At 39.6% G+C, this 27,414-nt stretch overlaps 2 protein-coding genes across 8 annotated transcripts in view; both read left to right on the forward strand.

Annotated features, from left to right (window-relative positions):
* The window catches only part of NXPE3 (neurexophilin and PC-esterase domain family member 3), a 55,271-nt gene extending 51,332 nt beyond the window's left edge, over positions 1–3,939 (forward strand). For all 7 annotated transcript variants that reach the window (XM_061427011.1, XM_061427025.1, XM_061427014.1 and 4 more), the window contains one exon: positions 2,427–3,939. In XM_061427011.1, the coding sequence (XP_061282995.1) occupies positions 2,427–2,977 (551 nt within the window). In that variant the 3' untranslated portion in view covers positions 2,978–3,939. The remainder of the gene's footprint in view (positions 1–2,426) is intronic.
* A 3,957-nt stretch (positions 3,940–7,896) lies between these two features.
* Positions 7,897–27,414, forward strand: part of NFKBIZ (NFKB inhibitor zeta) — a 31,371-nt gene continuing 11,853 nt past the window's right edge. The window contains exons 1-2 of the mRNA XM_061427042.1: positions 7,897–8,083; positions 9,934–10,001. The gene's annotated coding sequence lies outside the window, so the exon portion shown is untranslated. The remainder of the gene's footprint in view (positions 8,084–9,933; positions 10,002–27,414) is intronic.

Below are 27,414 nucleotides of genomic sequence, written 5' to 3' on the forward strand. Positions count from 1 at the left end.
TTTTAAATTAATTTTTATTAGAATATAGTTGATTTACAATGTTGTGTTAGTTTCTACTGTACAACAAAGTGAATCAGCTATACATGTACACATATCCCCTCTTTTTTTAGATTTCATTCCCATTTAGGTCACCACAGAGCACTGAGCAGAGTTCCCTGTGTTATACAGTAGTTATCTATTTTATTATCTATTAAGTTTACTATCTATTTTATTATCTATTATCACTAATTATCTATTTTACACAGGTAGTGTATATATGTCAATCCCAGTTTCCCAGTTCATTCCACTCCCCCATCCCTCCTTAATATCTGTAAGTTTGTTCTCTAACATCTGTGTTTCTATTTCTACTTTGCAAATAAGTTCATCTGTACCATTTTGTGAGAACTATTTTTGATGGCTGTTTATGGACAGGACTTTTCACAAAACAAAATTCCACAGTTGTGAGTGGTTGTGTGTGGTGTTTTTCATTTTTCTCTTCTGTTTATTATATCAACTTAGTTTCAAGTTTCATTTGAAGGAAAGGAGGAAGTAGATATGACCCCCATAAGTAGAAAATTAATTATGATTTTGATTTGCTTATTTAAAAAAAAATTGAAACAGACATAGCAGAGTTCTAGTTGATAAAAGACAAGTTAAGCAGGAGAAGGGAAACCATTTGTATGGCATGATGCTAGGCACAGTTTGGTGCTGACCAGGCAGAGCCTTCCAGCAGTCGGTATTTGCTTGGTTCTTAAGTTCTAATGAGCTTGGTATTTCCTTTAATAGCAGTGATCGCATTGAGTGTCTTGTTCATTTTCCACTGTAGCCTTTGCAGACAGATTTTTGCCTGATAAAGCCTTGTGTCAGTGCTTGATCTTAATCTGAAGAAAGAATGGTAAATTGAGCTTTTATGCAATTTAATTGAGGCCAAATGCTAAGTAGTAAGGAGAATGAGGTATGAGATTCTAGAAGAGCCTGGGTGGGACCTCATGGAAAAAAAAGTGAAACCTTAACTTTAACCCTTAAAAGTAAATAATATGGGACAATTATAGTTTGATGTTACTTCTTCAGAATTGACTGTAAACTCCTTGAGGGCAAGGACTGTGACTTATCCATCTGAGCATTGCTGACTTTTTTTTTTTTTTAAGCTAGGAAACTAATTTATTATTTACTTTCTTTTTTTTTTTCTTTTTGGCCATGCCATGCAACATGTGGGATCTTAGTTCTGCCACCAGGGATACAACTCCTGTCTCCTTCGGTGGAAGGGTAGAATCTTAACCCCTGGACCACCAGGGAAGTCCTGCCTTGCTGGCTTATAACACATTGGTGCTGGCACAGAATAGATGCCTGCTGCTGCTGCTGCTAAGTCACTTCAGTCGTGTCCAACTCTGTGCGACCCCATAGACGGAAGCCCACCAGGCTCCCCGTCCCTGGGATTCTCCAGGCAAGAACACTGGAGTGGGGTGCCATTGCCTTCTCTGGAATAGATGCTTAGGCAATGTTAATTCAGTTGGGTTGCCAATGGCTATTTAATCTGGTCTGTATAAGGCACTTGTAGGACTCTTCAGGGATATGAGACAAATCCTTTTTCCTCATGGGGTCAATGTTCAGCTGTGAATTATACAGCTTCTTTTAGGGGTAATGAGGGAGGATCATCCCTGATTCCTGGAATCATCAGAGGAGCTGGACTTGGAAACCCAACTTAGATAAAGGGGAGGGAGTGAAGGGAATTCTAATTTGTGCTGCTGTCTTTGTTACGACACAGAGAGAAGTTTTCTAAGACATTAACAGAGTTTTCCATGCATAGGGTGAAATTGAAAGTCAGAAGAAGCAAGGTTGCTTCTTTTCTTTTGCTTATTATAAAAAGAGGTATTTGGTTACTGTTATGTGTTTGTTAAAAAGCCGAAGTTATAGTTCTTGACCTGGAAGAAATATTTATCTGTTAGAACAATAATGTGTAAATGTCAAATTGATGTTTAGATATCAACAGTCAGTCAATACAAACAGGAAGATTTCTTGGCCTAACAGTTAGAGGTAAACAGGTTATTTTACTTCTGAGGTCTAGAATCTATTGCTGATGATATTATTTGTAATTTCTTGCTTATGGAGTGACTTAATAAATATGTTAGAATAAAGGTCCATTGAAGCTGGGGAGAGGTGCCAAGGTGAAGTGAAGTAAGTGTTTACATTTGTACCTTTTTGTTGTTTTACTTTAAAAAAAATTCTTTTTTATTTGAAGGATAATTGCTTTGTAGAATTCTGTTGGTTTCTGCCAGACAGCAACATGAATGAGCCATAGGTATACAGATGTTCCCTCCCACCTCTCTCCCCATTGTTGTTATACTTTTATTAAAAAAAGTTGTTCTTTGAAGCCACTAACTAAGGAATAATAAAAGTATATGGCTTTGTTTAACCATTCTTATGAGTCTGACTTTTCCTTGTTTCAGATTTAGTGGAGTTTAACTTGGGTAGCCCCAAGAATGTGGGTCCATTCCTGGCAGTGGACCAGAAGCACAACATCCTGCTCAAATACCGCTGCCATGGTCCACCCATCCGCTTCACGACCGTCTTTAGCAGTGACCTCCGTTATGTAGCTAATGAGCTGAATGGCATCGTGGGAGGGAAGAACACAGTGGTTGCCATAGCTGTGTGGTCTCATTTCAGCACCTTCCCCTTGGAAGTATATATTCGGCGGCTCAGAAACATCCGTCGGGCTGTGGTCCAGCTCCTGGACCGAAGCCCTAAGACTGTGGTAGTCATCCGGACAGCCAATGTCCAAGAGCTGGGACCTGAGATTAGCCTTTTCAACAGCGACTGGTATAACTTTCAGCTGGACACCATCCTTCGGAAGATGTTCTCAGGGGTTGGAGTATATCTTGTTGATGCCTGGGAGATGACCCTGGCCCATTATCTACCCCACAAGTTACATCCAGATGAAGTTATTGTGAAGAACCAAGTGGACATGTTCTTGTCCTTTGTGTGCCCCTTGGAGACCTAGCCTGCCAGAGGGGACTGGAGGAATCGCTTTCAGTGACCTTCTCTTTCACCTGCACTACAAAAAGATAAACTTTTTTACATAGGTGGCCCCATGGAGAGATGGCTTCTATATGTATTGAAAATTTAGAAAGGAGCTGGACTTTATATAATCATTGTAAGGAGCTTGGAAAATGCAGATTACACTTATATCTACCTATAGGATTTTTTTCCTATCTTGACTTAGCCACGGGTGAACCATTATTAACAGCATATACACATTATACTGCCCTTGTAACCAAAGATACTAATGAATGTGTCTGAACTAGCTTCTCTTGGCAGGGGATATTACTGTGCTATAAAGTGTGAAAAATGTTCTGACCTAAGTAAGGGGCAAGTTTGGTTGGCAGTGGAGTGTTTGTAGTTTATCTGGTAAAGGAGCATATTTGCATGAATAGCATAATTGGTCCATCTTCAGTGGAGGTGAATTTAACCCAAGGCTTGCAGTCAGTGGCTCCTGTAACACACTGAAGACAGCTGTGTCTCAAGAGTTTCTTTTGATGATCCAGTTTTTTTCTGAATTACTTGAAAAGGCCAGTATCCTTGGTCAGAACTTTCTAATGAGAATATTTACAGTGTCCTACTTTAATCTGGAAAAGAAGCAAAAGGGAAAGATGAAAGCAGTATATATATAATTGATATTTGTATTGGGTGATTGTTACTTGATTCAGCTAAGGATGAATACTTATTCTAAAATAGCCACTTTTGGAACTGAAAGGGAAAATATATAAAGGCAGCTTTATTTTTGTGTTCTGAAGTTCAAGGGTTTTAAGAATTGACTTTTATGTAAAGATTGCTATTGTTTGTTATAAAGTTGTGCAAATTATTTCCAGCAATACCGAGTGTTTCTTTTTTGGTTGTTATTTTGAATTGCATACCCAAATTAGAAATTAAAATCTAATTAAAGATTAAATTTATATATTGAAACCTGTGAAGGCTTGATTTGGGCATAAGGTAATACTTAATGTTTGGAAGTAAAAGGTGCTATTCTTACTGGCTACCTTAAAATAATTGAATTATCAATTTTACCTGACTGTCTTTATCTTATTAATTTTAAATAAGTTTAAGTTGATTTGTGACCACTTAGTCCTCTTTTCTTTTTAAGCCACATAGAGCCTAGTTTTATTTATCCCTAAAGGAACATGTGATGGACATGACTTTGGGTAAACTCCGGGAGATGGTGAGGGACAAGGAAGCCTGGTGTGCTGCAGACCATGGGGTTGTGAAGAGTTAAATACGACTTGGCGACTGAACAATAACAAAGGAACATGTGAAGAAACGGGAGGCTTCAGAAATGAAGAAAAATGCCTAATGCATTAAAAAATACACTCAGAAGAATGGGTCAAAGAATCTGAGTTTTTAACTTAAAACAGAGATACTGAGATCTTCCTTTCCTAGCCTTGAGGGCCAGCTTCAAGTTTGTAAAATAAATAAATATAATTTTAAATTATTTTCCGAGTCTGAAGTAGACCAGGTAGTTAAATATATTAATATAGTTGAATTTTAATGGTCTTTAAGCTTTAGAGTGTTTAATGATCATTTATTTGAGCAAAATGCAGAAAATTGTGGAGTCAGCCTTAGTGGCAGACATCCGAGGATTCTGATGCAATGGTGGTAGTCTACATTTTGAGAAACACCAAGGGAAGAGGGAAGATAGAACTAAGAAAATAATATTTTTTTGTCTTATTTTAGGGGCTTTCCCCATAACATTTAATTCTGACTAGGATCTAATAATGTAGGCAATATTAGCTCCATTTTATAGATGAAGAACTTGAGTTTGGATTTGAACTAAGGTGCATGACAGTCCATAGCCCTTTTCAACAGGAACTTTTTGGACTTCGTAAAGTTTTATTTTTCATGAAAGAACTTTGGAGCATTTTCTCAAGTGTCACTGGGGAAGGCTGAGTCATGTCTTCCTAGGAGAATTTCAATTTTCACTGCCCCTCCGGAGCTTTGGAGTGATGCTACTTGTTTGTATAAATGATTTCATGTGACCTCATCTAGTTATTTTTTGATTTAGTGACATTATGTCCTAAAGATTTGATGATACAGTTTCTTAAAGTATGCTCATTTATTCTGTCCTCCTTCTAATTTGTCTTTCTATACTCATGTGGAAATTAAAAAAAAAGCCTAAGTGCAGAGTTTGGAATATTACCTAGGCCATTTCTAGATACAATATTTTAATTTCTTCTAAAAAGTTTAACTTAAGCCAATACCACAGAGTTGTGACTGTTAGCATGCCAATCAAATAATATTTTAATACTTTAAATATATATTTTCCATTGTAAGTATAAAGGATGTTAAATATTGAGTTGGCCATGGAAAAACCTGAATGAACTTTTTAGCTAACCCAATATAAAAAATTATGAAATCTAGAAGAAAACTTATGGATAGGGTCCATAATTCTACCATCTGAATGCAATGAGCATTAGCAATTTGGTTTGATTTCTTCTAGTTTTTTAAAATCACATAGCTGTAATCACAGAGAACATGTGATTTGTATCTTTTTAAATTTAACATATAAATATTTTCCATGTTTTCATGACTTAATTATAAAAGTCTATCTAACAGTTTAGCTGAGTAATATCATTATATACATAGCTTGGCCATTCAGGTTTATAATAAAATATTAAAACAGTGGTTTATATATAGTTTATGTATGTGTGTGTTCTTAGTCGCTCAGTTGTTTCTGACTCTTTGTGACCCCGAGGACAGTAGCCCACCAGGCTCCTCTGTCCATGAGGATTCTCCAGGCAGGAGTACTGGAGTGGGTTGCCATGCCATATATATATATATATATATATATATATAAATGGGGCTTATATATAAACAGTGGGTTAAAATACTGATTTTTATTTTGGAAAGACAGTGTTAACTTCATTTAGTGGGTCTTCTAATATTCTAGAACTCAAATGATTGATTCCATGCTACTTGTGAAAGGGAGACTCCATAATAAAGCCTTTCTATGCAAATTATATCCTATGAAAGTTAAGAGTAACTTTTCACCAAGCAAATATGTTTGGTGTTTCAATATGATCCTTTTTTTTTTTTTTTTTTTACCATTCTGAACAACCATCATTTTATTAAATACCAATTGACTGATACTTCCCAGCTTCAGGTATTAAGTGATACATCAGGGTGCTTGACAAGCACGTAGAAGGTAAGCCTCTATATCTGTGTGTTAGATGCCAGAGGTGAGTCTGTTTCCTGGCTATATTAAAGGAAATAGCAGTTACTCAGAAAGAATTCGGAAATAAATACCCAAGGGAAACAGCAGAAATAAGACCTGCCCCTTCTGAGCCTTCGGTCCTCCCTGCCCCCCAAAAAGCTGCTCAGCATTAGCATTATCTTCGCATATTTAGCTTGTTGCTCATGCCATAAATCCACTTTTAAGTGTATTCTTTCTTTTATGTTAGCAGTATTCTCTCCAGGGTTTATGCCTACAGTGGAGTGCTTTTGTCTGACTGCTCAGTGTGCAATAAATGACTAAGATATGGAAGGTGCTTTTTTTCTCTTTGAAAGTGAAACTGCAGTTCCAGAGTGCAAGGGGTGCGTAGGAACCCTGGGAGAGGTGGGGGGTGGTAGAAAACAAGAGGATGGTCCAGGGCAGCGGTTTGGGGGATACAGAAGGTACAAGGGCACAAAATACACTTCAGTTTCACTTTGTCTCAAAAGTGCACTTACAGTTTAACTTTTTAAAGAAAGTGTGAACTTAAGTGTGTTATATTTTGCTTTTTATTCTCAGTGGTAAAGAATCCCCCTTGCTGATGCAGGAGACAGTTGGATCCTTGAGGGGGAAAGATCGCCTGGAGGAGGAAATGGCAACCCACACCAGTATTCTTGCCTGGGAAATCGCATGGACAGAGGAACCTGGAGAGCTAAAGTCCATGGGGTCACAAAAGAGTCTGACACGGCTGAGCAACTAAGTGTGCTCGTGTCCACACACTCAAACACACACACACTCACACATTCTTCCTGAGATGAGAGGAAGTCAGCTTCTTTCAAGCTCTGCTGTCTTAAAGCTTTGAAGACCTTCTGGAGTTTAGGTCTAGATTCCCATATCCTGTTGGAGAACCAGACATTTCCTGTCTGATTCTAAAGCTGGATTGTAACACTGCGGGGTGGGTGTGGGGTGGCAATACAGAGATGACAGTAGAAAGTATCCCTAAAGAAAAAAAGCCACAGTGAAACCAAACGTCCTAGAAGAAATCCTTTCAGAGTTGCCTAATAGTTCATTGTTTAAATTCATTCCACATGAAAATTTTTGTGTTAGAGGAACTCTGTTTTACTTACATCTGATTCCTTGTCCTTTAGTTTGTCAATTAAGGCACACAATAGGGACACTGCTTTCTGACTGCTGTGTTTGAAGGGCTCGGTTGTAGAAAGCACCCCCGTTTCCCCCCTCCCTGCCCCGACCCATTTAGGGGGCTGTTCAGAAAAAGCCAAAGAAAAAGAGAAGGTGGATTTAAGGAGGTAACTCTAATGCCTGGCTGTAACTTCACTGAGACATTTTCAAAAGGCATCCCCAAGAAAAACGTTTTATTCATAAATCTGTTCCTGATTCCTCTGCGCAGTTCCAGTCCAGGTCTTGGAGCCTGCCCTTGAGGGGAATGTCCGTGACTTGGGTCAGTACCTTTCTGGCCTGGGAATTTCCAGGGTGCAGAAAAAAAGTCCACGAACTGAGTCCTTGCTGCTCCCTTCCTGCCTCCTCTGCCCCTCCTCTGTGCCCACGCAGCCCCTTTCGAATGAGAGTTTGACCGTGTTCTGTATTTTAGAAAACTGTTCCTTAGCTTCCCCCGCCCCCATCCCTTTCTAGAGCAGTGAGCAGCAAGCCAACGCTATAAAGGGGGCCAGGAGAGGGGCTGGCCTCCTCCAGCCAAGAGGTCAGACACCGAGTTCTTAGAGAAAAAGGCTGCTTAACTGCTGCTGCTGCTGCTTATCATGTAACCTCAAAAGGAAACTGATCATCTTTCTCATGCTCTCACGTACTTGGGTTATTATCGCTGATTACAGCTGGAAACAGTTGATTTGCCTTTACGTATTTGTATGACTTGACTCTTCAAACACAAAGGTATATTTTTATTATTTGATATTTAGTATGAAAAAGTCTCTTAAATGATGATTTTTTTTTTTCTTTTTCCCATATCCAGATTCTTTACTTTGGAGTCACTTTCTGATACTTGTTTGGGGGCAAAATATTAGGGGGCAGGTATTTTGGGGAAGGACAATCTGGGATGTCTTTTTAGTTTGGTGATGACTATGAATTATGTCTGTTCTTTTTGAAGCCAGGAAAGACTAAGATGCTGATGGAGGAGGTGGATAGAATGGGTGATGAAAGTATCATAAAACTAATGTACAAACATTTAGTTAGCCAGTGAAGTACAACTATGATACTCCTGGGTAGCAGTCTCCCAGGAGGTTTGAGTGTGGGTTTAGTGGTATATTTCTCACCAAGGGTAGGCATAGAGCTATATCTTTATGGAAAGATTTTTCTGAATAGGTCAAAATGTTGTATAGTTTGTAATTCTTAAGTTACCTTTGTAAAATGAAAGACACGCATTACCAATTTTATGAATGAAGGAAACCTTGAAGTTTGATAACTTGGTGGTTCCTTCAAATCTATTACACTCTGGGATTTTGTATGAATAAAAATGAATTTCTAGGTAGGATGGATTGAAAGTCTCTCCATGAGTATTAGTGAACTGGCTGGCCATCATGAGGTGGGGTGTCTCAGAGGACGACATTTATTACATAAATTTTAAGCACTTGGTAATATATATTCCCTCACTTTAAATCTGGCATCTAAAGAAATACATTAGTGATCAGGTGGGATAAATTTTTGTTTTGGGGTGTTTTTTTTTTTTTTTGCCTCTCTTGTCAGTAAGTTGTTTAGACAGTAGAAGGAGAGAAAAATTTCCGAGGCTTATTCACCACCCTCCACAATCCTTGCGGAGAAGGCAATGGCACCCCACTCCAGTACTCTTGCCTGGAAAATCCCATGGACGGAGGAGCCTGGTAGGCTGCAGTCCATGAGGTCGATAAGAGTCGGATACAACTGAATGACTTCACTTTCACTTTTCACTTTCATGCATTGGAGAAGGAAATGGCAACCTGCTCCAGTGTTCTTGCCTGGAGAATCCCAGGGACGGTGGAGCCTGATGGGCTCCCGTCTGTCTATGGGGTCGCAGAGTCCGACACAACTGAAGCGACTTAGCAGCAGCAGCAGCAGCCACAATCCTTGATAGAGGAGATCAGCCACACAGATCATCTAAATGTTCAGATGACCCTAAAGTCTTTTTATTTGGCTTCAGAGCACGGTGTCTGGTCCACACCTCCCCACCCCCTCGTTATAATATCATTTGCTTTGGCTAAAGACACAGTTGGTTAGGGTACAGGGTACAGATGCTATAGAAGAGACAGTCTGGGAAGAGTTAGCACAAGAAGTGGGCCCACAGGGGTTCCCTGGTGGCCTAGTGGTTAGGATTCCAGGCTTTTAATGCCAGGGGGTGGGGGGGGGGGGAGCCTCAATTAAATTCCTGGTGGAGGAACTGAGATTCCCTCAAGGTGCGCAACACAGCGGAAAAAGGGAAAAAAAGACGTGGGTGCACAGCAAAACATCATGGTCAGCGATCAGCACTATCCGTCCTTGCAGGGAGGTGATGACCATGCTCAGCACAAGTTAGTGGTCCAACTTCTGACCTTTCCTCATTGAGGCAAGCCTCTATCATTCTGTTTTGTACTGAAAGGAGTCCAGAAACAAAAAAAAAAGTCCTCTCAGATGTTAAAGACCTGCGGAGAGCCCTGCTGAGAGGGAAGATTTTCTAATGATTCTGGGATCCAGGGTGAACTGCTCCTGAGAAAGCCATTTCCCTTTGGCTCTAAGCTGACACTGATCTGGTGGCCTCTTGATTTTCTCCCCAGGTTAACAGGAAGATCAGGAGGCTGGCTTCACCTTTTGGCTTTCTTGGCCTGATGCTGAACTCCTGATGGTGAGAAAGGTGGATAATCCTCATTCCAGATGTTACCTGGGTCTTGACTGATGTAGTCAAAGTGGGCAGTGGGATGTTTTCTAAAGTTTCTGTGATTCTTGGATTTTTGAACTTGCCTCAAAGTTATTATGAACTTTTTAGGCGTTTTACTGTGATTTCTTGTGAACTAAGAATTTTTTTTTTTTTTTGGTGGTTCAGCATCTTTTTAACCAATTTGAATTTCCACTATTTTCCACAAGAGGAGGACTCATGCATACATCTAAGAGGGGAATTCAGCTCTCTGATGACTGGCAGTTTCGGGGTTATGTAATCTCACAGACTCAGAGAGTACCATGCTCCATACAGTTTTGGTGAAGCCCGTCATTAGAGCTAGCATACGTGGTTTCTGATTAAAGCACTTCCTGTTCCTTTAATTTGAGACAGACTATGAGGTAAAACACTTTCCTTCCAAACTAAGTGAATGGAAGTATTTTACTGCTTCTTGGGGAAAGTTCATGGATAGGGAATTAACATTTATTAAACACTCATTTAGGGAGATGACCAACAAGGTCTCATTCAGCTATCACAATGGCATCTGAGGTAGCATCAGTAGCCTTATTTTATAGGCAAGAAAGTGAGGCTCAGAGGGATGGATCATGGATTCAGGGTCACCCAGATCCTAAATGGCAGAGCTTGAGTTAAATCTGAGAGACCTTGTCCCCACAGCCAATGCACCAGGCCACTGGGATATTAGCGGAGGAACAATGGAAAGACATCAACCTCTTTCCAGAGTCCTGACTTCCAAGGGTCCCTCCTTTTCCTTCACTCATACCTGGCTGCCATCCACTCCCTGTTCAGATCGAACTGCTCATTAGTTATGGTAGTTGATAACCGCCATGACCCTTTATGTTTTAAGAAGACCACAGGAAAATCTTTCAGACCTCAAAGAGCAAAGCAAAAGGGTGGAACTGATGGAAGTGGTTGGACTACACTTTGGAGAGAGGCAGCATCTTACTTATTGAGCCGTTTTTGGACACAACAGCTGGAACTGTAAAGGAAGTGGAATCCAGCTGCTTGTTCACGTTGCTCCTCTCAGGATGCTTCCTGCCCTGATGGAAAGCTAAGGCCTGGATACTAGTCATACTAGTCAAGCTAGTCATACTTCTGGTGAAGGGCCCTCTGCTGCTGCTTCTGAAGACAGAAGCTGCAGGCACCTGGCAGATCCATTCACCTGCTCTCTACCATCCCTGCTATCACAGAGTGAGTTAACTACCTGAACTGACTTCTTTGTATGTGGGGGTAGCCCCCAGGATGGAAAATTCCATGCTTTTTATCTATTTTTTCTTTTTTAATTTTTTTGCCTGATTCTTTTCGAGTTTGCTTTTTCTATAGGGTCCACAGTATAGGATGCTTGGTTGCATGCTGAGTTGCTTCAGTTGTGTCCTATTCTTTGCAACTCTTTGGACTGTAGCCCACCAGGACTGTAGCCCTCCTCTGTCCATGGGATTCCCCAGGCAAGAATACTGTTGTGGGTTGCCATGCCCTCCTCCAAGGGATCTTCCTGAACCAGGGATCAAACCTGCATCTCTTATGTCTCCTGCATTGGCAGGGGGGTTCTTTACCACTAGTGCTACCTGGGAAGCTATAAGTATAGGATGAGTGGAGTAATAAATGAATATACTTGGATGGTTAAAAAATAAAATGCTGTGATTAATGGAGGAAGAATTTCAATACCTGTCTTTTAAGGCAGTGTTTCTTAAACTTTAATGGTGTGTAAGAATTACCTGGCAATCTCACTGAACTATAGATTCTGTTTCAGGAGGTCTGGAGTGAAGCTTGTAATTCTGCATTTTTTAAAAGTGTGGAGTACAATTGTTTTACAATGTGTGTTAGTTTCTATTGTACAGAAAAGTGAATCAGTCACATGGACATATATATCGCCTCTTCCTTGTATTTCCTTCCCATTTAGGTCATCATAATCTGTTTTTAGTCTCTGCTTTCAATTATTTTGGGTGCATACCCAGAAGTGGGATTACTGGATCATATGCTAATTCTGTTTAATATGACCATTTTCTATAGCAGCAGTACCAGGATGCTTTTTAACTCATGTGCGGTGTTTGGCCAAGTGCAGTGAATATGACAGAAAGGGATATGAAGTTCAGAGTAAATAATCTTCAGAATAATTCAGCACCATGACTATTACATCAACCTGTCCAACACACTCACCCTTGCATGTTCACACATTACAGTGTGTGGGCTTACAAGCAAGTGCATGGCTGGGGAGTTAATACACATGGATCAGATCTTTTTGCAAATGTGGACCACTTGAGTGGAATCCTATGTTTAAAAGAAACCTCGGGAGGCTTGTGGGAGATTTAAAAGGATCAGAGCTACAAAGGCAATCTACAGATGTGAATGGAGACTAACCCAACTGAGGGTAGGAATTACAGGAGTTTGGATTTTCATTCTCCTTTCCTTTCTTCTATCTCCTTCTCTCACCTCTGCAGCATATGTGTGCAGGCACTCCATGAATTTTGGTTGAACAAATAAACCAGAATGGAAAGAAAAATGAAATAATTATTTGTTTTCTAACCTGTGAAAAACTATTTTGAAGGCTGTAAGAACTTGCTATTTTATACCTCTGTCCAGGGTAAAGGAGGTGGATTTAATTAGGGGTGGAAGACAAGGGTTGGAGATATGGAAAATGAGCCCTAGGCAAGGCTGTTGAATTTACCCTTGGCATCTCTAGTGGCAGGACAGAGGAACTAGAACTATCTGAAGGATGGCAGATGCTGATATACCTAATGTCAAAATCTAGGGATGGCCCCAGATTGCAGCCAAAATGTTTGTAGCAGAAGGAGGTAGAATGTGTGACAATATTTGCTAAAGAACATGCGGTCTTCATCCCATTCCTCACTTATATGTTTGTCAATTATCTGGGTTTCATGTCATTCATCTTGTGGGAGAGCTTTCTTAAAATGAAAGATAGCCTTTTTAAGAAAGCCTTTTAAGAAAGGTAACTGTTTATATCTTAGTGTAAATTAATTTTGAAACCCCTTCTTGACATTTTACTGGAAGGGGAGGGCTCCGAGACTGCCCTGATCAGATTGCAGATATGGGGTGACATGCAGCGGCAGGAGAACATTCACTCTGATGTTCTCAGGTGGCATCCTGTCCTCTAGGCTAGGGCTCCAAGTTTGACTCCATGAGTCTCCTCCTCCATATTCTCTTCAAGTTGTGCCAGTGGTACAAACAGGCCACCAGCCTATCATTGATTGAATGATAACCAATCAGTGGAGCCTTGGAGCTTTGAAAAATGGGTATCAACTACAACTATCACAATTGAATGTATGCTATGTGCCAAGAGTTGTGCTAGGCATGTCGTGTATACTACCTCATTTAACCTACCTGCTGGCTGAATTCAGGGATGTACCCATTTTATGGATGAGAAAACAGAGTCATAGAGAAGTTAATTAAAGCTTCGTGGCTATTAGGTAAATGAAGCTGGGATTTGACTTGAAGCAGGTTTGTTTGACTTGTGCTTTTAAGCAAGGGGTGAAGAATATCACAGGCAAGAATTCTAGCTTGGATAAAAGTCTGGGATGAATTAGTGTGCTGTTTTCCAGCATCATTTGTAAGGACTGCATGTTGAGTAGTAGACAGATATGTGAACAGATAGTGTACATTAGTCTGCTCGGGCTGCCGTAACAATACTACATCCTGGGCAGTTTAAATAACAGAAGTTCATTTGCTCACAGTTCTGGAAGCTAGAAGTCCAAGATCAACATGCCAGCGGGTTTCTCCTGAAGCCTCTCCCCTTGGCTGGCAGATGGCTGCCTTCTCATGTGTGCATGTATGGCCTTTCCTCTGCACACACGTCCGTGGTGTCTCTTTCTCTTTTAACAAGGACTTCAGTCAAATTGGATTAAGGCACATCCTAATGGCTTCATTTTAACTTAATTATCCCTTTAAAGGCCCTTATCTCCAAATACAATCACACTCTGAGGTCCTGGGGTGGGGCCTTCAGCATAAGAATTTGGGGAGTACATAATTCAGCCCATAACAGATCTGATGCAGCTGGATTTTGAAGGGGATGAAAACCAGGCCTAGGGATTTGGTTTTGATGTGTGAGGTCATGGGGTCCAATTGTGGTTGAACAGGGCTTTCCCAGACAAATTTCCAGCTGCTGTTCAATGTGATACTTGTGAGAATGAGGACTATAGGACATGTGGGGAATATTTGGAGAATGAACTTTTGGTACTTTTTTTTTTTTTTTACAGTGGAATGAAGGAGCAGAAAGAGTTGAAATATTAAGTCCTCTAGATGTTTCCAGAAAACTGTTGAGAATCTTGGTGAGGGCTAAAGGAGCCGGGGGGAGCTAGGTTGGTTTTAGTTTTGTTGATTTAACTCTTGGCATCATGGATTTAGAACTCAGAGATGAAGTTGGAGCTGGAGTTAGGAATCCAGAGTTTTTAATACAGGTCAGTGTTGACCTGTGGAGTGGGGAAGCTTGCTCAGAGTTCAAAACAGACAGGAGACAAGAACTCTCAGATCTCAAACTGCTGTGTTGTCACGTAGATTTGGAGCATAATACAGAAGTTTTCCAGGACCTCTTTGGCTAAAATAGCATCTCTCTCTCCCTTTGCCTTGCTGTGTTTTTCTTCATAGCACATTATCACAGTCTGGCTTATTTTTCAATTTTTTCTTTTTTGGTTATGCTACATGGCTTGTGGGACCTTAGTTCCCTGACCAGGATAGAACCCTGGCCCCCAGCAATGGAAGTTTGGAGTCCTAACCACTGGACAGCCAGGGAATTCCCCTTTATATTTATATAGCTGTTTTATTACTGTCTGTCTTTTCCAGTAGAATGTAAGCTCCATGAGACCATAGGCTATTTTTGTCCAGGACTGAATTCTTAGTACCTGGAAGAGGGTTCAGAACATTGTAGGTGCCCAATAAATATTTGCTGAAAGAAGCTATAACTAAGTTAAATTTCATGTCTAATAGAATTTAAATTGATGACAGATTGCTAAATATTGTCTTTTTATCTTTCCTTAAAATATTTTTCCTTAACAAGTATCTTTAGATAAATAAACACACTGGCACATATATTTGAGAATCTTAATTTTAAACTGTATAGTTTAAATTTTTGTTTTGTTTCTGTTTGTGTTTATCCTTGAATTCTACTTTCCCCAAATCATGATCATGTAGTCCCTTCTCTGCAGTGGCATCCCTTTATGAGAAAGTAGGTGTGACTTTTTTTTAAAAAATCCAAGTGTTTCAGCAATCTGGTTACTCTTATCAGATTATCTGTTTGCATCTACTCTCTCTGCTGTAATTTTTATAGAAGGTTACTTGTGGAGTCTTCTGTCATCATCTCTTTTCCTTTTACTCATCGCACCTGTATTTAAAGATTCATCTCTCCGTGTACCTATGTAGGTGCCAACAGTCTGTTCAAACTTAAGTCTATTGCCTTTCTCTACAATTTTCTCCAGAAGGCCTGCTGTTTTATGGTATTCTGTCTCATAAAATATAGGTCGGCTAGGCATTTAAACCAAGTCCAGCTTACTTCTTTTTTCTAAGAAATCATAAATCAAAGGTACCTGAATCTTCTTGTATTTTATACAGATGTGAAGTTGCTCAGTCATGTCCTTTGTGACCCCATGGACTGTAGCCTACCAGGCTCCTCCATCCATGGGATTTTCCAGGCAAGAGAACTGGAGTGGGTTGCCACTTCCTTCTCCAGGGGATCTTCCTGACCCAGGGATTGAACCCAGGTCTCTTGCATTGTGGGCAGACACATTACCATCTGAGACACCAGGGAAGTCTTATTAAATCTAGTTCCTCTTTTTTAGGTAGTCTGAGTGGTATAAACGGCACTAGAATTATTGGGTAAAGTAATTTAGAGCGATAGTTCTCCAACAAATCAGGAATTCTTCCTTAATGGTCTATCAAAATCACTGGGGAGGTGTTTTCAAGGGCCATGCAACCCCATTTTGGGGGTTGCATACCAGAGGGGTGGTATGGGGAGGGAGGAGGGAGGAGGATTCAGGATAGGGAACACATGTATACCTGTGGCGGATTCATTTCAATATTTGGCAAAACTAATACAATTATGTAAAGTTTAAAAATAAAATTAAATTAAAAAAAAAAAGAATCCCCCTCCAAAAAAAAAAAGAAATTCAAAATAAATCCCTATAAATGTATGTGAAAAAACCAAGCCCCCAACTCTTTCCCTCCCCAAAGCCCCCAAACTTTAAGTTTTAAATTCTGAATCAAGAGTTCTAGAAGTATAATTCTTCTTGATAAAATTCTTCCTCATAGAAGACCCTAATCTAATTTGACAGATATGTGTCACCTGTGTTTAAAAGGGAAGAGAAGATTATGGCCATGAAAATTTTTAAAAAGATAAGTCAACGTATAAATCAATCCAGTCAACATGTTTATTAAACAGCTGTGTACTGAGCACTTAGAAGTATGGTATCCTATTTCTCTATTAACAAGGCATTATTAAGCTCAAATTATCTCACCTTTCAAATTTAGCCTTTTCTTCTAGGAAAAGAGAAGGTTTAAATCATTACCTAAAAGAAAGTGGAATAATGTTTGGGGGTTTCCTAGCTTCACATCTTTGCAGATGCACATGGGCCAATACCTTACACAAAGGAAGAGTGAAGGGTCTTCTCTCAAAAGCCTTCTTTGCTTAATGACTTCTGATTTCAAAATTCAACTGTGAAACATTCAGTTATTTGGGCTGAATTATCTTCAGATCTTTTTTTCTCTTGAAAAAGTAATTATTCCCATGAAAGGAAACAAAGTTATTTATTTATATTACAATGTGAATCAGTTTATCAGGGTATATTTTTTTTAATTTTTACTTTACATTGAAGTACCATTGGTGGCTCAGATGGTAAAGAATTGGCTTGCAATGTGGGAGACCTGGGTTCAATCCCTGGGTTGGGAAGATCCCCTGAAGAAGGGAATGGCTACCCACTCCAGTATTATTGCTTGGAGAATTCCATGGACGGAGGAGCTTGGCAGGCTACAGTCCATGGGGTCGCAAAGAGTCAGACATGACTGAGCGAATTTCACTTCACTTCATCATTGATGAACAATGTTGTTAGTTTCAGGTGTACAGCAAGGTGATTCAGTTATCAGCATTTTCTTTTTAAAAAAAGTATTTATTTTTGGGTGTCATGAGTCCTTGTTGCCTCGTGGGCTTTTCTCTAGCTGCAGAAAGTGGAGGGCCACTCTGTAGCTGCAGTGTGGGCTTCCCATTGTGGTTGCCTCCCCTGTCATGCAGCATGGGCTCTGGGGCACATGAGCCTCTGTAGTTGCCGCATGTGGGCTCAGCAGCTGCAGGCTCCAGAGCACAGGCTCAGTAGGAGTTGCACAAGGGCTCAGCTACTCCTGGGCATGTGGGATCCTCCCGGACCAGGGACTGAAACCACGTGCCCTGCATTGGCAGGCCAATTCTTTTCTACTGAGCCACCAGGGAAGTCCAGTATTTTGCTCTTAAAAGCTGAGCTAACTTCCCAGAGGATGGAAGGTTTTTTTTTTTTTTTTTTTAATAGTAGGAGGATGTATAGGGAAGGATAATTCTGGACTATGTGTTACTGTCTGGAGTCTATAGATTTGTGCAGGAAAAGAGTAGCAAAAAGGAAAATGGAGAGGAAAAAGGGGAGTTTGGTGAAGACTTCTTTCTTCATCATTCTGTTTCAGGCAGTTCAGATTTTAGTAACTTTACAGCAGGCAAGAATGGACAATAGTCCTACATCCACTATATATGATGGTGGTTTCTTTCATATATGTGGAAATGAAATATCTGAGTTGTCGACAAGGCAGAGAAAGCAGAAGCAACCACAGAACTGGTAATTCTCTGTCCTTTTAGACAAAGCATACCCTATATTTCTATTTTGGATAAAGTTCTATTTTCTGTGTCTGTTTTGGATAAAGTTCATTATTATAAATAGAAACCAGGAAACACCCTCATGAACTGAGAACAATTTACTCTACAGGTGAATTTTAGGAGAGTGCACTTGTATTATGTGAGTCTGGATCATTACTTATTAGATACTATAGTATATCAGGTGAGCCCTTCAGACCAACACTGAACGTTACTCCATCGTACACAGCAGATAATTTTGCACAAATCATACACACATTTATAGCATGTGAATATCTCCTCAAATTCAATGGAAAAACATTTCATTTCTCTGGAAATAAAGTGTTAAAGGGGAATACAAATTTGTTTCATCTTCCAGTTTACATACTGGAATTTCACTCTGTTGCTGGACTGGAAGGCATCTCAGGGTATTGTAGCACTGCTGTGATTCAGCCTCTGTTACAGGTGTCTACATTTACTGAGATGTTTAGCTGTGTGGCCTGGCTTTGCACAAGTAGCCTGTTTTTCCCGTCTATCAGAGACCAGGCCTTGGGTACTCACTGGAAAGCAGTAGAGTTACTTTATATCATGGACTTCGTAAGTGCTCAGAAAATATTTGTGAGACAAAGTGGAACATGGCACCTTTTATATATACTTTATGTAAGAGAAAGCCCCAGAGAGATGTCTCCAGAGACACTCCAGCATTAATTTTTCCTTGACACAATCAGTGCATAATATGCAAAGTTGTGTGTACTGCACATATGGTACTTAGAGGTGTTCCAAATTCATTCTGTCAGCACTGAGGAGTGTTCCAAGATGTGCAAATGTTTCATTAATTCATCCTCATGATGATTAGGTTACTAGACAGGTAGATTTGCCTGCTTTGAGAAGTTTCCTCAAAGGAAATATAAAGGTGTACTATGCTTTGCTATCAGATGTTAATAATTTGCTTCAAACAGGATCCAGGAAACTATCTTCAGAGCCAATTTTTTCATCTTCCCAGGCCAAAAGACACAAAATAGTGTTATGTCATTTGTAAGGAAGCAGCTTGTGGCTCTCCATAACTCTAGCTCTCTGGGCCATAGCCTGGTATGTCAGATGCTATGGGTGATCTATTGGGAAGTATTATGAGTCTCAGTAGAACTGAGTATATGTATCTCAGTAATAGTATCTGAGTATATGATACTACCAGATAGAATGTTCATGTTTCTGGATGTAAGCTCCATCAAGACAGGACTTTCTCTTTGATGCACCCAGTGCCTAGAAAAGTACCTTCCATTTAGAAGGCAGTATCATATTGAAGGATAAATGAAAATATAAAATATATGGTCTAATTTATTCCTCTGCATTAAAAAATCTATTGAATACCCAGAAATTTAGATGTTTCTTGAGATGTTCAAAAGTGTTTTACATTGATACAGAGATAATACATTGCTATTTTTCAGAGAAATCATTAAAAAAATCACTGTATTAGATAATATGATATCTGGTTTGAAAACATTTTATGTTCTTTACAAAGTTGATATGAACCAAAGAATCCTGGGCTAAGACAACTGAGTTTTTTAAATTTGGAAGATACCTGAAATAGTTTTATAGTAATCCAGGTGCTGAGAATGAAGGGGCCAAAGCATCTATTTTGATGTCTGTGATGTTGCACAAAAGTAATTTTGGAAGCACTTACATTTGTTTCTACCAATCAATTAATGTACTGTGTAACAGGTTGTTGGCTGCTTACAAGGGATACATGTCCTGGGAATTTATAGTGGAACAGAAGGGACAGACTCACCCAAATGGATGACTTCAGCACAGCTTAAGAGCTGTGTTGTAGCTCTGCGTGGGGGTGCAGAATAGGGGTCTTTATGCCAGTCTGGGAGTGAGAGTGAGGGTGGGAAGGAGGGAAGGTCAAGGAAGGCTCCAGGGGTGTTGGATATTGATCTGAGTGTTGGCAAAGATGAGTATGAGTTGGCCAGGTGAGGAAGAGTAGAGCATTTGTGCAGAAGGGACAGAGGAAGCAAAGTCCCAGATCTGTGAGCGACTATATTCAGTTTGGGGCTTCCCAGGTTGGCTCAGTGGTCAAGAATCTGCCTGCCAATGCAAGAGCGTAAGACACTCAGTTGTGTCTGACTCTTTGTGACTCCATGGACTGTAGCCCGCCAAGCTCCTCTGTCCATGGGATTCTCCAGGCAAGAATACTGGAGTGGCCAATGCAGGAGACACAGGTTCAATCCTTGGGTTGAGAAGATCTCCTGGGGTAGGAAATGGCAACCCACTCCAGTATTTTTGCCTGGGAAATCCCATGAGGAAATCCCAGACAGAGGAGCCTAGTGGGTTACAGTCCACGGGGGTCACAAAAGAGTTGGACACAACTTTGCAACTAAACAACAACAAATATTCAGTTTGGGAATGCTGCAAGTAAAGAGGAAGAGGAGACTTGTGATCAGGGCAGGGCTTGGACAGCTGCCATCCTAAGAAGACTCAACTCAATGCTAAAGATGACTGGGAGCCATTTGAAGCATACTTAAGTGGAATAAAGAAATGTTTAGATTTGGGTGGTATATGGCATGCTGATGGCAGTCTGGAGGATGGATTTTAGGTGGACAAGGCTAGATGGGTAATCATTTGGCTCAGGTGAGAGACAAAGTCCTGTCTTGGCCAGTTTAAATAGAGATGAAGAAGAGAGGAATGTTCCAGAGTCAGGTGTTCGACAATTATTTGTTCAATATAGAACTGTTATTTTGAATGATATATTGCCTACATCCTACTAATAAAACAAAAAACCTTTACTTACTAATTTATGTTAAAAACTATAATTTCTATACTAGAAAAAATAGTATTTTAAAAAATTATTGATTTATTTATTTTACTTTTGGTTGTACTGGGTCTTCACTGCAGTACACAGGCTTCTCATTATGGTGGCTTCTCGTTGCAGAGCATGGGCTCAGTAGTTGTAGCTGGTGGGCTCTAGAGCACCAGCTCAATAGTGGTGGCACAGGGGCTTAGTTGCCCCATGGCATGTGGGATCTTCCTGGACTGGGGATCGAACCCATGTCTCCCGCATTGGCAGGTGGATTCTTAACTACTGGACCACCAGGAAATTCCCAGAAGAGCAGTATTGTTTTCCAGTTTTGTAAATCTCTTAAGGTCTGACTTTACAGAAGACAGAGTCTCATAGCTTTCTGCAGTTATAGAAAGAAATTTTTCCTCATACAGCTATGTAGTTGGAAAAGGAAGAAATGTTTTAATAGTCATTTCAGGTAATTGTAGATATTCTTTTTTAATATTATACCAAAATAAGTGGTAACTCCTTAAAGGATAAATGCAATGTGGAATCTGAAACCATATTATGTACCTTTTGTTCTCCGATACAATTAATATCCATTGGTCTTTCTTTCACCTTGAATGGATCTTTTACCCATGTGTGATTTTGTAAGTTTTGTAATGACAACTTCCATTGTTCATTTGGAAAATATTAGTGTATTGAGTTATGCAAATTTTGTAATGTTGTCACCTTTCATTATGTAATACAGAAAAAATTGTATTTGTTAATAACATATCACTATTGACCTCATCAAAAATGTCTTCAAATATTGGGAAGTTCTCAAGCTCAGGTTGTTAGAAGTTTCCCAAGTTCTAATTTTCATTTGAAGGCTTGAATTTTATCACTGGGAAAAAATACTGTCAGTTGTTTCTTGACAGTCTTGCTTTGTTCATAAAGAAAAAATCTGACAAATACCCGAATCTCAATAACCTGTTTGTCAGTCAAGAAAAATTGGTGTTCCATGTAAAACAGTGACTAATTAGCTCTCAACTCAAACAGTATTTGATTAGAATCAATGGCAATGTCGTATCATTTCATTCAACTTAACAGACCAAATGCCTTTCCGGACAACTGTCATAATATATTAAGGATACATGTATTTCAAGGGTCACGGTTTTTTTTTCATGATCTTTTTTTAATTTAACATACATAGTACATGATGTAAACGACTAGCATAAAATTCATAAAAATCCAGTTACCCTATGCATTATCAGTTTACTCCTGATACATTCTTTCATTTTCTCCTTAGTATCATTGTCCTATTTTAACACTACACTGTTTCTGCTAAGCACTTTAAGAGGCTTATCTTTTTTTAGGAATACTGCCCCAGTCTTTTTTTTTCTTTCCTAATGTCATAGCAATAGCTATTTTTATCACAGTCTTGCCCATCCTAACCTTCCTCACACTAAAGCAAAAATATTTTTAAATGCTAAAAATGCATAAAATACTGAGCTCTAATACTGTTCGTCATGTATATCGAACCTACTACTACTCTGTGTTGCCATAAAAGATATTTATAACCTACTGCACCAGAAGGAAATGGCAACCCACTCCAGTGTTCTTGCCTGGAGAATCCCAGGGATGGAGGAGCCTGGTGGGCTGCCGTCTATGGGGTCGCACAGAGTCGGACACAACTGAAGCGACTTAGCAGCAGCAGCAGCAGCACCAGCTGCTACAAATGTGACCAAGGCCAAGTGTGCAGTGTAGCCCAGGGCATCTGTTCTAAACTGACTGGCCTAAAACATAATCATAGCTTGCTGGTGGAGCTACATAAATAAATACTGCTATGAAAGGAGTCTTCTGAAAACAAAAACAAAAGCAAACTAATTTGACTAGTTTTATCTTTTCCCAGCATTAAAAGTTATAACACTATTTTTAATGTTTTTCCTATGTGAAATTTCAAATAATTACATGTAAACTTACTGGGAAGGGAATTATTTAAAGGTGGGAAAAATAGAGGATAAGTTTAAAAGTAAAATTTAAAAAATGTAGTAACTGCTGGATGTACAAAACACATTCATGGGAGAAACAGTGGGAAATAAAGCAGAGCACACACTTCTCCTCTTCCCGCCCAAGTTTTAATAAAGTTAGTATTTATTATTGTTTCATCTATGACTCCTTAAGTGAAACCGGCTTCTCCCCACTCCTTTTTTTTCTTCTTTTTCTTTGCAAATGGGTAGTGGTGAAGAATACGATGTTGACTAGTTCATTTTGTTGTAAGGCACCATTAATTTTACCCACCATTGCTTTTGTACTATCAGTCCAAATGTCAACACAAATGTTCCAGGATAAATGATGAAATTAAAAAAATTATTGTATACTTCAAATGACTCAGCACCTCGTTTGTTGTCATCATGTGTTTATATGAAAGATCTTTGATGATTAACTGGTGCTGATTCCTGATGAATACATTCAAGAGAGCAAGTCCAGACAGTTGGCAGATCTGTCCAATTCTAAGACAAAAATGCAGTTCTACAGAAAAGGATCAGTCTACAGCTAGATCTTTAATTTGATGTTACTGTAACATTGGAAAGTGGCTGTGCCATGGTTTCTTTTGCTGACTTCTCATCTAGAAGGCACTCAGAAAGCTAAACTCCACCAGGCTTTATTGTTCTCTCATTTATTCAGCCAGTGCAGTTACAATAACTTACTCTATAAGATACTTCACTGGCTTTTTCTTTTCAGGTTTGAAGAGCTGCACCAAATAATTTTTGGCTTTTCAAAAGTTTATTACATCCACATTTAAAAAGTCAGTGCCTCTTTTTAAAACCCTGAATGTCTGCTCTAAAAATAGTAGTACAACTTAACTGGCACCACATTACTATGCAGAATGCTCTATCATATAAGACACAATAAGGTAAATTATTAACATCTATAAAGTCAAAGAAAAGGACAGCACCATCAGGTTTTTTTTGTTTTTTTTTTTTTAATTTACAGTTCCTTCCAATTGCTTTGGAATAGATTTCTCCTTCCATGAGAAAGGGAACTCTGATCTGTCATTTTCATCCTTTTCTATATCTTCAGATGTAGACAGTGCATCTGAGCCTTGAGGAAATGTCTTCTGATATCTCTTTCTAAAGCAAAAGATTGGGCTCCAGACTCAGACAGATAAAGATTTTGATCTCTTCTCCACCTATGATGAGTGGTATAAACTAGGCAAATTCTCAAGGGCTCATTTTTCAAATACTGTTTCTGTGGTCAGGAATCTAGGAGTGGCTTTAAAAGAGGGGTTTCTAACTCGAGGTTACTCATACGACTACCTTCGAGATGTTGGTCAGTGCTGTGGTCATCTGAAGGCCAGACATGGAGCTGGAGGATCTGCTTTTAGAATGGCTCACTCACATAGCTAGCAAGTTAGTTCTGTCTCTTGGCCTCAGTGGACTTTCCCAGAAAGTCCTTGTATGTATCATGGTTGGCCGTCTTCACAGAGTGCATGTTCCACTGTATTTGATCAGAACAGTGGCAGTGTCATATAACTCAACCTAATAGACTAAACTTGAGTTTATAGTTCAACATTTAAATAAGCATTTAATTTTTGTAGTGATGTTAACAAATAACCATTCTTGATCGTGTATTGGAGGTTGTGGTCTTTTTTAAAAATTTATTATTTATTATTAATATTTATTTGGCTGCACTGGGTCTTCGTTGCTGTGTCTGTGCTCTCTCTAGTTGTGGTGAGTGGGGGCTACTCTTTGTTGCCCGGCGTGGGCTTCTCTTGTTGTGGAACATAGGCTCTAGGGGAGCGGGCTTTATTGGTTGCAGCATGTGGGCTCAGCAGTTGTGGTGCAGGGGCTTAGTTGCACTGAAGTGTGTGGAATCCTCCTGAACCAGGCATCGAACCTGGATGGTGGTCTCTTTAAGCAGTATGATTGCTTTGGTATTTCATAGAAAACTTTGAACATTTATTTTGAAACATTAGTCTACTGACCATATGTATCTATATTAATTTCCCCAGAGGCCATGATTTTGAAGCTTGAATTTTTATATACCAAGTGAAATGGGAAATAATTTCAAGGGGAGAAACAACTTTGTAGAAAAAAAATTGCCATGAATTTATTTGGATGGCCATTTATGGCCTTTATCATACATAAAATTTTAGTTGGAAGGAAAAAAAAAGGAAACATTTTATTGAGAAAGTCTAATATCTCATTTGGAACATCTTTTAAGTAATTTTGGTTTCTGAGGAACTGCAGTTACTGGACCCTTGTATTTTCTGCAGCTACATCAAGGGAGTTGTTTCCTTTTGATTTTTTAAAAAATTTACCAAAACCCCAAAATTGGCAGGAGAGAAAGGCAGCAAGAAGTTCCTCATCCATTAAAAAGTATACATGTGAATCAGTTCTAATGAGGTGGATGAAACTGGAGCCTATTATACAGAGTGAAGAAAGCCAGAAAGAAAAACCCCAATACATTATAGTAACACATATATATGGAATTTAGAAAGATGGTAACGACAACCCTGTATGCGAGACAGCAAAAGAGATACAGATGTATAGAACAGTCTTTCTGTGGGAGAGGGAGAGGGGGGGATGATTTGGGAGAATGGCATTGAAACTTGTATAATATCATATGTGAAACAAATCGCCAGTCCAGGTTTGATGCATGATACAGGATGCTCAGGGCTGGTGCACTAGGATGACCCAGAGGGATGAGATGGGGAGGGAGGTGGGAGGGGGGTTCAGGATGGGGAACACGTTTGCACCCGTGGTGGATTCATGTCGATGTATGGCAAAACCAATACAAAACTGTAAAGTAATTAGCCTCCAATTAAAATAAATTTATATTAAAAAAAAGGAATACTGAGAGAATGCCAAACAATATTAATGTACTCCATTATGACTTTGACTATATTTAACAACTTGAAAAATTTTCGTTTTTTTATGGTGCCATCAGCCTGCTACTTAATAGAAAATGTTTTATTGACATTTATGTTCTTTACCTAATGATATGTATTTAAATGATGGCTGCCATCTTTATTAGCAGTGACTGTTGAAAGAGTAGTAAGAGAATAGAGAAAACTGGTTTCATTCTAATTGTGCAAACTGAGAATATAACCCTGGGCTGAACAGTTTACCAATTTGGCTACAGAGTATAGTTAAAAATACCATCATGCTCCAACACTGTATGATTGTTTTAATTGTGAATTATTATTTTTTTAAAAAGTCCATATTGTCTATTTGTTCTTAAAAATAAACATACTAATTATTTAAAGAAAAAAAAAACAAAAAGAAGTTCCTGGGACAATGCAACATCCCTGAGAAACAAGGAAATGTTTACTTTGGAGCCCCCACCAGGTCTTACAACAATTCAACAATTGAGCTCAACAATTCAAGCTCAACGTCTCCCTCCTCCCCTGCCTCACTCACTTCTTCCTCCTGGGACCCTAACATCCTACTTTCCCTGATTTCCCTGTGATCTGAAGCTGGCATCCCTATTCACATGGTCATCTGGCCCCAAACCATAGCCTGACTGGGGACCCCTTCATTGCTGCCCATCTCCAAATAGGTCCAACCTGTGCCTTCTGCCCTAGTAATGCTGCCTTGCTCTGTTTTCTTTCCATCTACTTTCTTCTTTCTCACTGCTTCTGCTCCAGGGTCAGGCCGGTTCTCTCTTGGGCCATTACAACGATTTCTAATAGCCTCTGGGCCCCTGAATCTCACCTCCTCTGACCTGCTTCTGGATTAATTTTGCCCGCCCCAAATTCTTTCATGTTCACTCAATGTTTGTTCAATAAAGACCTAGTGTCACTGAAGGTGCACCACCCAAAGGCACCAAGTTACCTTTTACATTGTGTTATGATCTTCCCTTGACTATCCTAAAAGGGACCCTTCTCTTCATCTGACTACTTTTCTTAATTCTTTGCTCATGTTGTTCCCTCTTCCAAGAAATGCTGTGAGTTGAAATCTCACTCATTTTGGGGGGTCTATCTCAGATGTTACCTTCTTTGCAAAGATTTTCCTGATGACCTCACTTTTCCCTTCACTAGATATTGTCTTTCTTTTTAGGATACTCACTGAACTGAACTTTGTATCCCTCATGATATTTAATCATAATCGGTTTCTTTTAATATAGTGTGTACTTACCTTATCATTCTTTCAGGATTATAATGTACTTGAAAGGACAGACACAATCATTAATCTTTTGTTCCCACTAACGCCTAGCCAAGGTTTTAGCAAGTAATTGGGACTTCAATTAAAAAAAAAAATTGGGCTTCCCTGGTGGCTCAGTCGGTACAGAGTCTGCCTACAATGCGGGAGACCTGGGTTCAGTTCCTGGGTTGGGTAGATTCCCCTGGAGGAGGAATAGGTTACCCACTCCAGTATTCTTGGGCTTCCTGGGTGGCTCAGTTGGTAAAGAATCCACCTGTAATGAGGGAGACCTGGGTTTGATCCCTGGGTTGGGAAGAGCCACTAGAGAAGGGAACGGCTACCCACTCCAGCATTCTTGCCTGGGGAATCCCCATGGACAGAGGAGCATGGTGGGCTGCAGTCCATAGAGTCCCAGAGTCAGCCACGACTGAGTGACTAAGCACGGCACACAAACCGCTGTGTGACTCCATTGATATTTTAAGACAGGAAAGAGCAAAGTTCCTGTATTTATCCGACACGGTGGACACTTACGCAGCATAAACGTAAATACAGACATAAACGTAAATACAGACACATACATGCATGTATATTTATCACTCTGCTAAGACGTCTTTGTTTCAATGTTCAAGGATTCAGGGGTGTAGG

This window comes from Bos javanicus, chromosome 1 (assembly GCF_032452875.1).
Source record: "Bos javanicus breed banteng chromosome 1, ARS-OSU_banteng_1.0, whole genome shotgun sequence".
NCBI classification, from domain to species: Eukaryota; Metazoa; Chordata; class Mammalia; order Artiodactyla; family Bovidae; genus Bos; species Bos javanicus.